Below are 19,905 nucleotides of genomic sequence, written 5' to 3' on the forward strand. Positions count from 1 at the left end.
ATACTGTCAGTGTACTTTCACTAAGTCAGCATCACTTCAATCACTTTAACTGCACTATTTAAATGTATTAGGAATGTCATTTGATGTCAGTGTTTGATCTTCACACATATGCATTACCAAGTGGTAGTCTTTCCATGTAACATGTATACATGTGCTTTACAATTCACTTGTGCCGACATGTTGTGCTAATGACATTTGTTTATGTCATTCCAGGCACTGTCTTCTCTTCTTGTCTTTTTCTTCTTAGTTCTTCTCTTAGTTCTTCTTCTCAGTCTTCTCTTCTTAGTTTTCTCTTTTTATGTTCTTATAACTATTGTAAATAAAACAATAGAAAAACCCATTTGTGACTGGCCTCTATATATTCCTGGCCTGTGTGTGGGATCTCGTCTATCCTTCAATTAATCATATTTAGTTAAGTCTTTTGTGCGTACCCTTGAATAACCACTTGGTACATGGCTACGACTCAATCTCAGTTATTGATCACTGACTCAATCTCACTGTTACTGATCACTGACTCAATCTCACTGTTACTGATTACTGACTCAATCTCACTGTTATTGATCACTGACTCAATCTCACAGTTACTGGTAACTGACTCAATCTCACAGTTATTGATCACTGACTCAATCTCACAGTTATTGATCACTGACTAAATCTCACAGTTACGGATCACTGACTCAATCTCACAGTTATTGATCACTGACTCAATCTCACAGTTATTGATCACTGACTCAATCTCACAGTTGTTGATCACTGACTCAATCTCACAGTTATTGATCAATCTCAGTGTTACTGATCACTGACTCAATCTCAGATATTGATCACTGACTCAATCTCACCGTTATTGATCAATCTCACTGTTATTGATCACTGACTCAATCTCAGTTACTGATCACTGACTCAATCTCACAGTTATTGATCACTGACTCAATCTCACAGTTACTGATCACTGACTCAATCTCACAGTTATGGATCACTGACTCAATCTCACTGTTACTGATCACTGACTCAATCTCACTGTTACTGATCACTCAATCTCACTGTTACTGATCACTGACTCAATCTCACTGTTACTGATCACTGACTCAATCTCACTGTTACTGATCACTGACTCAATCTCACTGTTACTGATCACTGACTCAATCTCACCGTTACGGATCACTGACTCAATCTCACTGTTACGGATCACTGACTCAATCTCACTGTTACGGATCACTGACTCAATCTCACCGTTACGGATCACTGACTCAATCTCACCGTTACTGATCACTGACTCAATCTCACAGTTACGGATTACTGACTCAATCTCATTGTTACTGATAACTGACTCAATCTCACTGTTATTGATCACTGACTCAATCTCACAGTTACTGACCAATGACTCAATCTCACTGTTATTGATCACTGACTCAATCTCACTGTTATTGATCACTGACTCAATCTCACAGTTACGGATCACTGACTCAATCTCACTGTTATTGATCACTGACTCAATCTCACAGTTACGGATCACTGACTCAATCTCACTGTTATTGATCACTGACTCAATCTCACAGTTATTGATCACTGACTCAATCTCACCGTTACTGATCACTGACTCAATCTCACCGTTACTGATCACTGACTCAATCTCACCGTTACGGATCACTGACTCAATCTCACTGTTACGGATCACTGACTCAATCTCACCGTTACGGATCACTGACTCAATCTCACCGTTACTGATCACTGACTCAATCTCACAGTTACGGATTACTGACTCAATCTCATTGTTACTGATAACTGACTCAATCTCACTGTTATTGATCACTGACTCAATCTCACAGTTACTGACCAATGACTCAATCTCACTGTTATTGATCACTGACTCAATCTCACTGTTATTGATCACTGACTCAATCTCACAGTTACGGATCACTGACTCAATCTCACTGTTATTGATCACTGACTCAATCTCACAGTTACGGATCACTGACTCAATCTCACTGTTATTGATCACTGACTCAATCTCACAGTTACGGATCACTGACTCAATCTCACTGTTATTGATCACTGACTCAATCTCACAGTTCTAGATCACTGACTCAATCTCACAGTTATTGATCACTGACTCAATCTCACAGTTACGGATTACTGACTCAATCTCATTGTTACAGATAACTGACTCAATCTCACTGTTATTGATCACTGACTCAATCTCACAGTTACTGACCAATGACTCAATCTCACTGTTATTGATCACTGACTCAATCTCACTGTTACTGATCACTGACTCAATCTCACTGTTACTGATCACTGACTCAATCTCACAGTTACGGATCACTGACTCAATCTCACAGTTACGGATCACTGACTCAATCTCACTGTTATTGATCACTGACTCAATCTCACTGTTACTGATAACTGACTCAATCTCACAGTTGTTGATCACTGACTCAATCTCACAGTTATTGATCACTGACTCAATCTCATTGTTACTGATAACTGACTCAATCTCACAGTTACGGATCACTGACTCAATCTCACAGTTACGGATTACTGACTCAATCTCACTGTTATTGATCACTGACTCAATCTCACAGTTATTGATCACTGACTCAATCTCACAGTTATTGATCACTGACTCAATCTCACAGTTGTTGATCACTGACTCAATCTCACAGTTATTGATCAATCTCAGTGTTACTGATCACTGACTCAATCTCAGTTATTGATCACTGACTCAATCTCACCTTTATTGATCAATCTCACTGTTATTGATCACTGACTCAATCTCACAGTTATTGATCACTGACTCAATCTCAGTTATTGATCAATCTCACAGTTACTGATCACTGACTCAATCTCACAGTTACTGATCACTGACTCAATCTCACTGTTATTGATCACTGACTCAATCTCACAGTTATTGATCACTGACTCAATCTCAGTTATTGATCAATCTCACAGTTACTGATCACTGACTCAATCTCACAGTTACTGATCACTGACTCAATCTCACTGTTATTGATCACTGACTCAATCTCACAGTTATTGATCACTGACTCAATCTCAGTTATTGATCAATCTCACAGTTACTGATCACTGACTCAATCTCACAGTTACTGATCACTGACTCAATCTCACAGTTATTGATCACTGACTCAATCTCACAGTTACTGGTAACTGACTCAATCTCACAGTTACGGATCACTGACTCAATATCACAGTTATTGATCACTGACTCAATCTCACAGTTACGGATCACTGACTCAATCTCACTGTTATTGATCACTGACTCAATCTCACTGTTACGGATCACTGACTCAATCTCACTGTTACTGATCACTGACTCAATCTCACAGTTACTGATCACTGACTCAATCTCACTGTTACTGATCACTGACTCAATCTCACTGTTACTGATCACTGACTCAATCTCACAGTTACTGATCACTGACTCAATCTCACAGTTACTGATCACTGACTCAATCTCACTGTGTACATGCATGCACTCCGCATCAACAATGCTTCACTAACATTTCAGCGGAAGAACCATGTGATTTTTCACAATACCACAACACTTTACCAAATGTTTGCAAATGACAGTTTGATGTTTCTACATGGATTCCCATCGCTTCCATCACTGACCGTTTGTGTGTGAAACTGTTTGAAAGAGTGACCCACTGTGATCGCCATTTAGGGTTCACATGTTCAGTAAGATGTGGCTCATTGATGTTCTGGGCTGCAAAGCTGTTGAATTTGTGTCGGAACATGGCTCCCACAAACGAGATAAAGTGGAAGGAACTTTTGCAGTGTTGTGTTTTTGTGTTTCAAATGGATACCGAGGAGCCCAGGTTGTAAATGGTGATAGAACGGCGACTAGAATAATGACTTCAGAGTTTGTGACTGACAACATGGAATCCAGTAATCTTGGGTCTGTGTGGATACCTTCCATGTGACGGTAAGCTGTGATCTCCAGCCACAGAAGGGAGGTCGAAGTTTTTACAAACCTTGTGTTTTGAACTCTCTTTGGATCACTGCTTGGTCTGTCTGGGAGTCTGGGTTGATTTTTTGGTGTGTTTTTTTTCAAACATGGAAAATCATACAATCAATCCAGGATCGACGCCATGCTCGGCACTTCATGTAGATCCCAACAATTCCAGTTCCCGTTAAAACCTGATGATATGGAAGAGTACCGCATCCATCTTCCTTTCTATTGCCTTGTGACTGACTGGTGTACCATTCTACTGGAGTCAGTCAACTATGGACATGTAGCAGGTGACTGACTGGTGTACCATTCTACTGGAGTCAGTCAACTATGGACATGTAAGTATAGCAGGTGACTATCTGTTTGGCATTTCTGATGGAGTCAGTGAACTATGGACATGTAAGTATAGCAGGTGACTATCTGTTTGGCATTTCTGATGAGTCAGTGAACTATGGACATGTAGCAGGTGACTATCTGTTTAGCATTTCTGATGAGTCAGTGAACTATGGACATGTAAGTATAGCAGGTGACTATCTGTTTGGCATTTCTGATGAGTCAGTGAACTATGGACATGTACGTATAGCAGGTGACTATCTGTTTGGCATTTCTGATGAGTCAGTGAACTATGGACATGTAAGTATAGCAGGTGACTATCTGTTTGGCATTTCTGATGAGTCAGTGATGGACATGTAAGTATAGCAGGTGACTATCTGTTTGGCATTTCTGATGAGTCAGTGAACTATGGACATGTACGTATAGCAGGTGACTATCTGTTTGGCATTTCTGATGGAGTCAGCGAACTAAACTTGTTCTGGACACCACCTGGTCACTTGGAAACCATACACTGCACTGGTCATGGAACAAACATCACTAAAATCTAACACTCAGGAAACTGACTACAGGAACAAAGGAATGCAAACTGAACAACCTGGTCAGTTATTCAACAGTTGATGATCTGACCTTGGGTTTCGAAGCGTTGGCGAATGAACTCTACATGGTCAAGAGGAGATCGGAAAGTTCCCTGGTGACCCAGAATGTCTTCTGTGATGCTGCCCAACACCTGACAAAACACACATCCACATGAAACACAATGTACAGGTAAAACACACAGCCACATGAAACACAATGTGCAGGTAAAACACACATCCACATGAAACACAATGTGCAGGTAAAACACACATCCACATGAAACACAATGTACAGGTAAAACACACAGCCAGATGAAACACAATGTACAGGTAAAACACACAACCATGTGAAACACAATGTGCAGGTAAAACACACATCCACATGAAACACAATGTACAGGTAAAACACACAACCATGTGAAACACAATGTACAGGTAAAACACACATCCACATGAAACACAATGTACAGGTAAAACACACATCCACATGAAACACAATGTACAGGTAAAACACACAACCAGATGAAACACAATGTGCAGGTAAAACACACATCCACATGAAACACAATGTACAGGTGAAACACACATCCACATGAAACACAATGTGCAGGTAAAACACACATCCACATGAAACACAATGTACAGGTAAAACACAGCCAGATGAAACACAATGTACAGGTAAAACACACAGCCAGATGAAACACAATGTGCAGGTAAAACACACAACCATGTGAAACACAATGTACAGGTAAAACACACAACCATGTGAAACACAATGTACAGGTAAAACACAAAGCCAGATGAAAAACAATGTGCAGGTAAAACACACAACCATGTGAAACACAATGTACAGGTAAAACACACAACCAGATGAAACACAATGTACAGGTAAAACACACAGCCAGATGAAACACACTGTACAGGTAAAACACACAACCATGTGAAACACAATGTGCAGGTAAAACACACAGCCAGATGAAACACAATGTACAGGTAAAACACACAGCCAGATGAAACACAATGTACAGGTAAAACACACAGCCAGGTGAAACACAATGTACAGGTAAAACATACAGCCAGATGAAACACAATGTACAGGTAAAACACACAGCCAGGTAAAACACAATGTACAGGTAAAACACACAACCACATGAAACACAATGTACAGGTAAAACACACAGCCAGATGAAACACAATGTACAGGTAAAACACACAGCCAGATGAAACACAATGTACAGGTAAAACACACAACCAGATGAAACACAATGTGCAGGTAAAACACACAACCACATGAAACACAATGTACAGGTAAAACACACAACCACATGAAACACAATGTACAGGTAAAACACACATCCACATGAAACACAATGTACAGGTAAAACACACAACCAGGTGAAACACAATGTACAGGTAAAACACACAACCACATGAAACACAATGTACAGGTAAAACACACAACCACATGAAACACAATGTACAGGTAAAACACAGCCAGATGAAACACAATGTGCAGGTAAAACACACAAGCATGTGAAACACAATGTACAGGTAAAACACACATCCACATGAAACACAATGTACAGGTAAAACACAAAGCCAGATGAAAAACAATGTGCAGGTAAAACACACAACCATGTGAAACACAATGTACAGGTAAAACACACATCCACATGAAACACAATGTGCAGGTAAAACACACAACCACATGAAACACAATGTACAGGTAAAACACACATCCACATGAAACACAATGTACAGGTAAAACACACAGCCATGTGAAACACAATGTACAGGTAAAACACACATCCACATGAAACACAATGTGCAGGTAAAACACAGCCATGTGAAACACAATGTACAGGTAAAACACAGCCAGGTGAAACACAATGTACAGGTAAAACACACAGCCAGATGAAACACAATGTGCAGGTAAAACACAGCCAAGTGAAACACAATGTGCAGGTAAAACACACAGCCAGATGAAACACAATGTACAGGTAAAACACACAACCAGATGAAACACAATGTACAGGTAAAACACACATCCACATGAAACACAATGTGCAGGTAAAACACAGCCAGATGAAATACAATGTACAGGTAAAACACACAGCCAGATGAAACACAATGTACAGGTAAAACACACAACCAGATGAAACACAATGTACAGGTAAAACACACAACCAGGTGAAACACAATGTACAGGTAAAACACACAGCCATGTGAAACACAATGTGCAGGTAAAACACACAGCCAGATGAAACACAATGTACAGGTAAAACACACAACCATGTGAAACACAATGTGCAGGTAAAACACACAGCCATGTGAAACACAATGTGCAGGTAAAACACACAACCATGTGAAACACAATGTGCAGGTAAAACACGCACACAGGTAAAATGTGAATGTGCCAGGTAAAACACGCACACAGGTAAAATGTGAATGTGCCAGGTAAAACACACACACAGGTAAAATGTGAATGTGCAGGTAAAACACACAGCCATGTGAAACACAATGTGCAGGTAAAACACACACACAGGTAAAATGTGCATGTGCCAGGTAAAACACACACACAGGTAAAATGTGAATGTGCAGGTAAAACACACAGCCATGTGAAACACAATGTGCAGGTAAAACACGCACACAGGTAAAATGTGAATGTGCAGGTAAAACACACACACAGGCAAAATGTGAATGTGCCAGGTAAAACATGCACACAGGTAAAATGTGAATGTGCCAGGTAAAACACACACACAGGTAAAATGTGAATGTGCCAGGTAAAACACACACACAGGTAAAATGTGAATGTGCCAGGTAAAACACGCACACAGGTAAAATGTGAATGTGCCAGGTAAAACACGCACACAGGTAAAATGTGAATGTGCCAGGTAAAACACGCACACAGGTAAAATGTGAATGTGCCAGGTAAAACACGCACACAGGTAAAATGTGAATGTGCAGGTAAAACACACACACAGGTAAAATGTGAATGTGCAGGTAAAACACACACACAGGTAAAATGTGAATGTGCCAGGTAAAACACACACACAGGTAAAATGTGAATGTGCCAGGTAAAACACGCACACAGGTAAAATGTGAATGTGCCAGGTAAAACACGCACACAGGTAAAATGTGAATGTGCCAGGTAAAACACACACACAGGTAAAATGTGAATGTGCCAGGTAAAACACACACATGCAGAGATGCACAAGGCACAGAAAGACTGCAATTTGCAGACTACAGTGTGATTTGTTTTTAACCACGAACCCTGCACCTTAAAAAGAAGTGACTACTTGTGGATAGAATTAGTAATACAACAAGTGGAGGGTTCCTAGCACCTTAAAAAGAAGTGACTACTTGTGGATAGAATTCGTAATACAACAAGTGGAGGGTTCCTAGCACCTTAAAAAGAAGTGACTACTTGTGGATAGAATTCGTAATACAACAAGTGGAGGGTTCCTAGCACCTTAAAAAGAAGTGACTACTTGTGGATAGAATAAGTAATACAAGTGGAGGGTTCCTAGCACCTTAAAAAGAAGTGACTACTTGTGGATAGAATTCGTAATACAACAAGTGGAGGGTTCCTAGCACCTTAAAAAGAAGTGACTACTTGTGGATAGAATTAGTAATACAACAAGTGGAGGGTTCCTAGCTTTCTCGCAAAACAACAAGTTTCCAAAAACAAAACCAATGAAAGAAAAAATGGGTACATTGGTGTTTTTAGAAAGTAAGTTGAAACATGAGTTGAAAACCACTGCTACACATGCACAAACACATGCTCACACACAAATGACAACACAATATAGCACACACACAGCACAACATAGTACACACACACACACACCACCACATAGCACACATACACAACACAGCACACACACACACACACACAACATAGCACACGCTCAAACACACACACACACAACGTAGCACACACACACACACACCACCACCACACAGCACACATACACAACACAATGTAGCACACAACACAACACAACACACACACACACACAACATAGCACACACACACACACACAAGTGAAGTGCACAAAGTGAACAAAGTGAAGGGACTCACTCTGCTGAACGCAGCCCTGTTTACCTGTTTGATAGTGAGGCTGGGGAAGTAACCGTTGACGACAAGATGAGAGAACTCTGTCAGGTACTGTTTGCGGAACTGCTCTATGAGGTCGCGTTTGGATCCCACGCCGAACAGCAGCACGTTGAACCCATTGCTGCACACACTCACACACATATAAACACACACACAACATAACACACACACACAGATACAACACACACACACTCACACAACACACACACCATAAAACACACACACACATAGCACACACACCTATAACACACTGTAACACACACCACAATGCATAAGACATGACATAACACATACCATAACACACCATAACGCACACACTAAGACATGTCCATCAATTCATGTTCAGATCCACAATACATAACACACCATAACGCACACACTACGACATGTCCATCAATTCATGTTCAGATCCACAAAACACAACACACGCCATAACGCACACAATAATACATGTCAATCAATTCATGTTCAGATCCACAAAACATGACACACGCCATAACGCACACAATAAGACATGTCCATCAATTCATGTTTTGATCCACAAAACACAACACACGCCATAATACACACAATAAAACATGTCAATCAATTCATGTTCAGATCCACAAAACACAACACACGCCATAACACACACAATAAGACATGTCCATCAATTCATGTTCAGATCCACAAAACACAACACACGCCATAATACACACAATAAAACATGTCAATCAATTCATGTTCAGATCCACAAAACACAACACACGCCATAACGCACACAATAATACATGTCCATCAATTCATGTTCAGATCCACAAAACACAACACACGCCGTAACGCACACAATAAGACATGTCCATCAATTCATGTTCAGATCCACAAAACACAACACACGCCATAACGCACACAATAAGACATGTCCATCAATTCATGTTCAGATCCACAAAACACAACACACGCCATAACGCACACAATAAGACATGTCCATCAATTCATGTTCAGATCCACAAAACACAACACACGCCATAACGCACACAATAAAACATGTCAATCAATTCATGTTCACATCCACAAAACACAACACACGCCATAACGCACACAATAATACATGTCAATCAATTCATGTTCAGATCCACAAAACACAACACACGCCATAACGCACACAATAATACATGTCAATCAATTCATGTTCAGATCCACAAAACACAACACACGCCATAACGCACACAATAAGACATGTCCATCAATTCATGTTCAGATCCACAAAACACAACACACGCCATAACGCACACAATAAGACATGTCCATCAATTCATGTTCACATCCACAAAACACAACACACGCCATAACGCACACAATAATACATGTCAATCAATTCATGTTCACATCCACAAAACACAACACACGCCATAACGCACACAATAAGACATGTCCATCAATTCATGTTCAGATCCACAAAACACAACACACACCGTAACACACACAATAAGACATGTCCATCAATTCATGTTCACATCCACAAAACAAAGCACACACCATAACACACACACACTAAGACATGTCCATCAATTCATGTTCAGATCCACAAAACACAACGCATGCCATAACGCACACAATAAGACATGTCCATCAATTCATGTTCACATCCACAAAACACAACACACGCCATAACACACACAATAAGACATGTCAATCAATTCATGTTCAGATCCACAAAACACAACACACGCCATAACGCACACAATAAGACATGTCCATCAATTCATGTTCAGATCCACAAAACACAACACACGCCATAACGCACACAATAATACATGTCAATCAATTCATGTTCAGATCCACAAAACACAACACACGCCATAACGCACACAATAAGACATGTCCATCAATTCATGTTCACATCCACAAAACATGACACACGCCACAGACCGCAACAAACTAACACATCGTAATACACACACCACGACACACCACAGACCACAACAAACTAACACATCGTAATACACACACCACGACACACCACAGACCACAACAAACTAACACATCGTAATACACACACCACGACACACCACAGACCACAACAAACTAACACATCGTAATACACACACCACGACACACCACAGACCACAACAAACTAACACATCGTAATACACACACCACGACACACCACAGACCACAACAAACTAACACATCTTAATACACACACCACGACACACCACAGACCACAACAAGCTAACACATCGTAATACACACACCACGACACACCACAGACCACAACAAACTAACACATCGTAATACACACACCACGACACACCACAGACCACAACAAGCTAACACATCGTAATACACACACCACGACACACCACAGACCACAACAAACTAACACATCGTAATACACACACCACGACACACCACAGACCACAACAAACTAACACATCGTAATACACACACCACGACACACCACTACCAAGCTGTCATCATCATCACCACCACCATGTCATCATCACCACCATCATCACCACCACTATGTCATCATCATCATCATCACCACCACTATGTCATCATCATTACCACCACCATGTCATCATCATCATCATTACCACCACCACCATCATCACCACCACCATGTCATCATCATCATCACCACCACCATGTCATCATCATCATCACCACCACCATGTCATCATCATCATCACCACCACCATGTCATCATCATCATCACCACTATGTCATCATCATCATCACCACTATGTCATCATCATCACCACCACTATGTCATCATCATCATCATCACTATGTCATCATCATCACCACCACTATGTCATCATCATCACCACCACTATGTCATCATCATCATCACCACCACCACCATCATCACCACCACCATGTCATCATCATCATCACCACCACCACCATCATCACCACCACCATGTCATCATCATCATCACCACCACCATGTCATCATCATCATCACCACCACGTCATCACCATCATCACCACCATGTCATCATTATCATCACCACCACCATGTCATCATCATCATCACCACCACTATGTCATCATCATCATCACCACCACCATGTCATCATCATCATCACCACCACCACCATCATCACCACCACCATGTCATCATCATCATCACCACCACCATGTCATCATCATCATCACCACCACCACCATCATCACCACCACCATGTCATCATCATCATCACCACCACCATGTCATCATCATCATCACCACCACGTCATCACCATCATCACCACCATGTCATCATCATCATCATCATCACCACCACCATGTCATCATTATCATCACCACCACCATGTCATCATCATCATCACCACCACTGTCGTCATCATCATCACCACTATGTCATCATCATCACCACCACCACTATGTCATCATCATCATCACCACTATGTCATCATCATCATCACCACTATGTCATCATCATCATCACCACCACTATGTCATCATCATCACCACCACTATGTCATCATCATCATCACCACTATGTCATCATCATCATCACCACCACTATGTCATCATCATCATCATGTCATCATCATCATCACCACTATGTCATCATCATCACCACCACTATGTCATCATCATCATCACCACTATGTCATCATCATCACCACCACCATGTCATCATCATCACCACCATGTCATCATCATCATCACCACTATGTCATCATCATCACCACCACTATGTCATCATCATCATCATGTCATCATCATCACCACCACCATGTCATCATCATCACCACCATGTCATCATCATCATCACCACCACTGTCGTCATCATCATCACCACTATGTCATCATCATCACCATGTCATCATCACCACCACCACTATGTCATCATCATCACCACTATGTCATCATCATCACCACTATGTCATCATCATCATCACCACCACTATGTCATCATCATCACCACCACTATGTCATCATCACCACCACCACTATGTCATCATCATCACCACCACCACTATGTCATCATCATCATCACCACCACTATGTCATCATCACTACCACCACCAAAACCACCATCATCACATGAACACGATCACGGACCATCATCACCACCACCGTGTCACTCACCACATATTGAACATCCAGCGACGAAAGAGGTGTGTGTGCTGACGACGGAGGGCAGCGCGGTGTGAGGTGTGGGGGGAAGGGGGGGCGGTGTGCAGAGCTGCCCTCAGTTCATCGCTGTCCAGTCGACCCAGGTCAAGGCGACACAGCGTGCGGTCAGAGGTCACCACCGCTGAGGCGTGCAGGTCAAAGTACTCCTCCGCATTGGTCGTCTGGAGAGGGGGGTGGGACACAAACAAACCGGGGTTAACTCGTAGACTGGGTGTGTGTGTGGGAGGTGGGGAGGGTGGTACTGATGAGGGGGTGGGGAGGGTGAGGGGGTGGGGAGGGTGGTACTAATGAGGGGGTGGGGAGGGTGGTACTAATGAGGGGGTGGGGAGGGTGAGGGGGTGGGGAGGGTGAGGGGGTGGGGGGGGTGGGGAGGGTGAGGGGGTGGGGAGGGTGAGGGGGTGGGGAGGGTGGTACTAATGAGGGGGTGGGGAGGGTGGTACTAATGAGGGGGTGGGGAGTGTGAGGGGGTGGGGAGGGTGAGGGGGAGGATGAGGGGGTGGGGAGTGTGAGGGGGTGGTACTGAGGGGGTGGGGAGGGTGAGGGGGTGGGGAGGGTGAGGGGGTGGAGAGGATTGTCTCTGAGATAATAAAGTGGATGGAGGGAAAGAGTTTGATCGTTCCACATCTTTTGTGTGGCAGTTTTACTGCCTCTCCCCCCCTGCCCCTTCCCCACCCTCTAATTTATACCTGTACTTGGGAAGCATGGGGGTTGAATGCACACTGTATCTGTGTGAGTGTGTCTAGTATGCATATATATATATATATATATATATATAAATTTATATATATATGATAGTCAGTCGTGTCCGACTATGACCATCAGAACAGCAGAGGAGGCAACTGCTGTTCCGACTATTTGGGCTAGAATTTGATTACAGTGGAGAGTGTCTTGCCCCAAGTTACATCCCCACTCTCTCGGCCAAGAGGGTTTCAGGACAGTCGGCGTTGGGATGGTTCCCAAAGGCCAACTAGCCCACAAGGCTGCAGCACTAAGAGCCAGTGCAATTTTGCCTCCTAGTTTGAGAGTCATAGTCCTTCACAAAAGACTAAGCTGTAAATGATTTTCACACACACACACACACACACTCTGAAAGTCACTCTGAAAGCGTTTGATATCAACCCTGACTCCTGGGAGGAATCTACAGTGGACTGTGACAAATGGTGCGCTGCTGTGCACAAAGGCACAAAGTTGTGCGAGGCCAACAGGACTGCTGCAGCTGTTCAGAAGAGGCAGGCCAGAAAGTCACGGGCAAACAAGCTCCCTGACAATGATATGCCTGTCTTTGTCTGCCCCAACTGTCAGCAAACATTTCATGCACAGATTGGACTGTTCAGCCATCCGCGCATTCACAGATAGATTCATGAGCATCCCTACCCCACCACCACCCTCCCCCCATCCCCCAGCTGGATGACAATGATGGTCATCATCGATCTCAATGGACACACACCACCATATATATATATATATATGTATGTATGTATGTATATATATTTTTTAAGGTATATTTATACATAAAAGTGTGTGAGTGCCAATGAAAGTATGCACATATGGAAGTGTGTGAGTGTCTGTGTGAGTGTCTGTGCGAGTATGCATATATGGAAGTATTTGAGTGTGTGTGTGTATGCAAATATGAAGTGTGTGAGTGTATGTGTGAGTATACATAATTATATGGGAGTGTGTGATTATATGTGTGAGTGTGCATACATGGAAGTAACTGTATGTGTGAGTATGCAGATGTGTGTGTATGTGGGAACACAAAACGTGTGATTATGCAGAAATGTGTGTGTGTGTTTGTGTGGTGTGGTGTGTGTGTGTTTGTGTGGTGTGTTGTGTGTGTGTGTTGTGTGTGTGTGTATGTGTGTGTTGTGTGTGTATGTGTGTATGTGTGTGTTGTGTGTGGTGTGTGTGTGTGTGGTGTGTGTGTGGTGTGTGTGTGTGTTTGTGTGTGTGTGCCTGTGTGTGCCTGTATGTATCAATGCATCCGTTTTAATAAATGAGGTGCATGATGTGTGTGCATGTGCATGCGTGCATGTATAAAAAGGTATGGGTTTGATGTGGGAGCTCCATGTCCACAACACACTGCATCTTCCATCAACCAGAAAGACACACAGACAGGTACACAGAGAAACCAGGGCAGAGCACTACACCCCACCCACCAGTTCAAGAGTTTTGGGTTGTCCCCCCTGTTTCTGACAGCTCCTCTCAGTGTCTTCATCGTCATCGCTGTCGTCGTCATCGCTCTCCGCCCCCACGCTGTCCTCATCTGAGGAGTCCTCCACTGCAGCACGCCACAACGAGGGTTCATCACACACATCACACACACACATCACACACACACATCACACACACATTATAAACATCACACACACATCACACAAACATTATAAACATCACACACACACATCACACAAACATTATAAACATCAAACACACATCACACACACACATCACACAAACATTATAAACATCAAACACATATCACACACACACATCACATACAAACACACACAACATAACACACACAACACATCACACGCACACTAACAACACACACACACATCACACACACGCACATCACACACACAGACACACACACCACACACACAAAGACACAACACACACACACAAACCACACACACACACAAAAACACACACAACACACACAACCAACACACACACATGCTCATACACACACACACATGTATACAATCATGCTCAACTACAAACAGACACAAAACACACAAACCGCAAAGCCCCCCTGCCCCCCACGCTCCCCCCCCCCCTCCTCCAATCACCACCATTCTCATCTCACCCTCTCATTTTGCTTATCCCTTCCCTTACCCTCATCTAAAATCCAACCAGTGTTCTATGTTAGAAGAGGACACACCACCACCATTATTACAAACTGCACAATTGGAGTGTCTGGGTTCAAATCTCCCTCTCACCCTTTCTCCCACGTTTGACTGGAAAATCGAACTGAGCACCTATTCATTTGGATGAGACTATATAAACCAAGATGCTGTGTGCAGCGGCACTTGCCAAACTGGAAAAGAACCCCTGGCAACGATAGCATTGTCTGCCGGCAAAATTCCATAGCAGAAATCCACTTAGACAGGTTGACAAACATACATGCACAAACTCAAGGCCTGAGTAAGCACGCTGGGTTACACTGCTGGTCAGGCATCTGCCTAGTAGATGTGATGTAGTGTATACAGATTTGTCTGAACGAAGTGACACCTACTTGAGAAACTGAAACTGAACGAAGTGATGCTTCCTTGAGAAACTGAAACTGAACGAAGTGATGCTTCCTTGAGAAAATGAAACTGAAAGTGAACGAAGTGACGCCTCCTTGAGAAACTGAAAGTGAACGAAGTGACGCCTCCAACAGAAACTGAAACTGAATGAAGTGACGCCTCCTTCAGAAACTGAAACTGAACGAAGTGACGCCTCCAACAGAAACTGAAACTGAATGAAGTGACGCCTCCTTCAGAAACTGAAACTGAACGAAGTGACGCCTCCAACAGAAACTGAAACTGAATGAAGTGACGCCTCCTTCAGAAACTGAAAGTGAACGAAGTGATGCTTCCTTGAGAAACTGAAAGTGAACGAAGTGATGCTTCCTTGAGAAAATGAACGAAGTGATGCCTCCTTCAGAAACTGAACGAAGTGATGCTTCCTTGAGAAACTGAAAGTGAACGAAGTGATGCTTCCTTGAGAAAATGAAACTGAAAGTGAACGAAATGAAGCCTCCTTGAGAAACTGAAAGTGAACGAAGTGATGCTTCCTTGAGAAACTGAAAGTGAACGAAGTGATGCTTCCTTGAGAAAATGAAACTGAAAGTGAACGAAGTAACGTCTCCTTGAGAAACTGAACGAAGTGATGCTTCCTTGAGAAAATGAAACTGAAAGTGAATGAAATGACGCCTCCTTGAGAAACTGAAAGTGAACGAAGTGATGCTTCCTTGAGAAACTGAAAGTGAACGAAGTGATCCTTGAGAAACTGAAAGTGAACGAAGTGATGCTTCCTTGAGAAACTGAAAGTGAACGAAGTGATGCTTCCTTGAGAAAATGAACGAAGTGATGCCTCCTTCAGAAACTGAAAGTGAACGAAGTAATGCTTCCTTGAGAAACTGAATGAAGTGATGCTTCCATGAGAACTGAAAGTGAACGAATGAGAAAATGAAACTGAAAGTGAACGAAGTGACGTCTCCTTGAGAAACTGAACGAAGTGATGCTTCCTTGAGAACTGAAAGTAAACGAATGAGAAAATGAAACTGAAAGTGAACGAAGTAATGCTTCCTTGAGAAACTGAACGAAGTGATGCTTCCTTGAGAACTGAAAGTGAACGAATGAGAAACTGAAACTGAAAGTGAACGAAGTGACGCCTCCTTGAGAAAATGAAACTGAAAGTGAACGAAGTGACGCCTCCTTGAGAAACTGAAAGTGAACGAAGTGATGCTTCCTTGAGAAACAAACTGAAACTGAAACAGCGCAATCACAGAAGAAGAGAAAGAAGCGAACCACACACCGACGGCGTTCCTCTTCCTCAGACGGTACGGCGTGGTGGTCTGGGGTGCTCTCCCCTCCGTTGTCGCTGACCTCTTGTCTCTCTGGGGGGTCACCGTCTGTCTCTGACCTGAGAGGACAAAGGTCACCTGCGTCACGTCACACATCGCCCGTCATCTGTGTGGGAGGGTGTGTGGACGGAGAGAAGAGTGAGTGAGTGAGTGAGTGAGTGTGTGTGTGTGTGTGTGTGTGTATGTTTGTGTGTGAAAGAGAGAGTGAGAGAAAGAATGACAATGTGTGTGTGTATGAGAGACAGACAGACAGGCAGACAGAGACACAGAGAGACACAAAGAGTCTACAAAGTGAAAAAAGAGAGAAAGACAGAGAGACAGAGGGAAAGAAAGAGAGTCTTCCTGACCTGACTGAGCAACTTTCCTGGTTGGTCCTTTCCCACCGGGTGAAGAGCCGGGCGTTAGACTGTCCCGGATCTCGGACGCTGTCACACAGTGACGCTGTGTTAGGTAACTAGATCCAGTGATGTTTTGTTAGTGTTAGGTAACTAGACGCTGTCACACAGCAATGTTGTGTCAGTGTTAGGCAACTAGACGATGTGAAACAGTGATGTTGTGTCAGTGTTAGGCAACTAGACACTGTCACAGTGTTGTGTTAGTGTTAGGTAACTAGACGCTGTGCTATTGTTAGGTAACTAGACAATGCTGTGACAGTGTTGTTGTGCTAGTGTTAGGTAACTAGACAATATGACACAGTGATGTTGTGTTAGTGTTAGGTAAGTAGACACTGCGACAAAGTGATGTTGTGTTAGTTAATTAACTCTGGAGGGGGAAGATGCTGGTGGGGGTGGGAGGGGAGGGGAGGAAAATAAACACATACAGACTTGCTTCCACTCTCAATCAGGATCAGAATAACATCATTATCTCAGAAAGAGAAATCAAATATTGTGAAGTCTGTGACACATGCCAATCACAAGCAGAACGGGAAAATTTGGTGTGCAACATATCATGTAACAAACTGACACACAACTTTAACAGGAAAGCAAGCCCAATAATAACATGATCTTTCCACAACACACAAAACGCACACAAGTGTGCATGCACACAGTCACACACACAACATACACACACATGCATCCGCCTGTACAGACGCACCATTTTTTTTTTTTTTTTTTTTTTTGCAAGATACATATAGGCAGCTTGCTGTATAAATAACTGTTTGTAGGCCACTTAAAGCTTGGACTCTTGACTGAGAACTGGAGGTATATAAGTATCCATAACGCCTCAACACCATCATCACACACACACACACACAACTTGGGTACAGCCTGGTTAAGACGCTACATCAATAATAATAACAGACAGTACTTACATGGCACAAACTCCCGATATAACGGGTTCTAAACACCTCACATGAAACAATGCAAGCACAATAGTGCATAATAACATACCTCTGCACATGCAAAGACATCACATATATCTGTATCTATACACCAAGACAATGCTAGGAAAACTGCAGAGCAGCCCAAATTTTACACACAGAAAAATCTTTTTTGATGAAAAAAAAAAAAAAAGAGTAATGCAATACAATCACACACACACACACACGACAAAAAATGCCCAACACACGCACACAAACAAGACAAAAAATGCCCAACACATGCACACACACACACAAGACAAAAAATGCCCAACACACGCACACAAACAAGACAAAAAATGCCCAACACATGCACACACACACACACAAGACAAAAAATGCCCAACACGCGCACACAAACAAGACAAAAAATGCCCAACACACGCACACACACACACAAGACAAAAATGCCCAACACACACACACACACACTTGCACACACACACACACACCCTCCCACAGACAAGCACACACACACAAAGACATCAAAGCCATGTGTTCAGTGATTAACTGACTTCCTCACCTTTCCTGGCCATCAGTCCAGACCTTTTGGGTGTACGGAAGGAAAACACTGCATTGCCTGAGATGCTGTTCTCCTCCACACCCAGAGCTGTCAAACACAATCACGTCCCATCAGTGTGATAATCAGTGTCATCATGGTATCAGTGACTCACAGTGTGATAGACATAGATCAGTGTGATAATCAGTGTCATGATGGTATCAGTGACTGACACAGTGTGATAGATATATATCAGTGTGATAATCAGTGTCATGATGGTATCAGTGACTGACACAGTGTGATAGATATATATCAGTGTGATAATCAGTGT

General features: G+C 42.7%; 1 protein-coding gene across 2 annotated transcripts in view; it reads right to left on the reverse strand.

Annotated features, from left to right (window-relative positions):
• Positions 1 to 19,905, reverse strand: part of LOC143276504 (origin recognition complex subunit 2-like) — a 42,803-nt gene that overhangs the window by 11,777 nt on the left and 11,121 nt on the right. For both annotated transcript variants that reach the window (XM_076581041.1, XM_076581042.1), the window contains exons 3-9: positions 19,599 to 19,685; positions 18,063 to 18,140; positions 17,667 to 17,774; positions 15,296 to 15,417; positions 13,092 to 13,300; positions 8,987 to 9,119; positions 4,931 to 5,030 (exon numbers count right to left, since the gene is read on the reverse strand). In XM_076581041.1, the coding sequence (XP_076437156.1) occupies positions 4,931 to 5,030; positions 8,987 to 9,119; positions 13,092 to 13,300; positions 15,296 to 15,417; positions 17,667 to 17,774; positions 18,063 to 18,140; positions 19,599 to 19,685 (837 nt within the window). The remainder of the gene's footprint in view (positions 1 to 4,930; positions 5,031 to 8,986; positions 9,120 to 13,091; positions 13,301 to 15,295; positions 15,418 to 17,666; positions 17,775 to 18,062; positions 18,141 to 19,598; positions 19,686 to 19,905) is intronic.

Source organism: Babylonia areolata, chromosome 32, assembly GCF_041734735.1.
Source record: "Babylonia areolata isolate BAREFJ2019XMU chromosome 32, ASM4173473v1, whole genome shotgun sequence".
Taxonomy (NCBI): domain Eukaryota; kingdom Metazoa; phylum Mollusca; class Gastropoda; order Neogastropoda; family Buccinidae; genus Babylonia; species Babylonia areolata.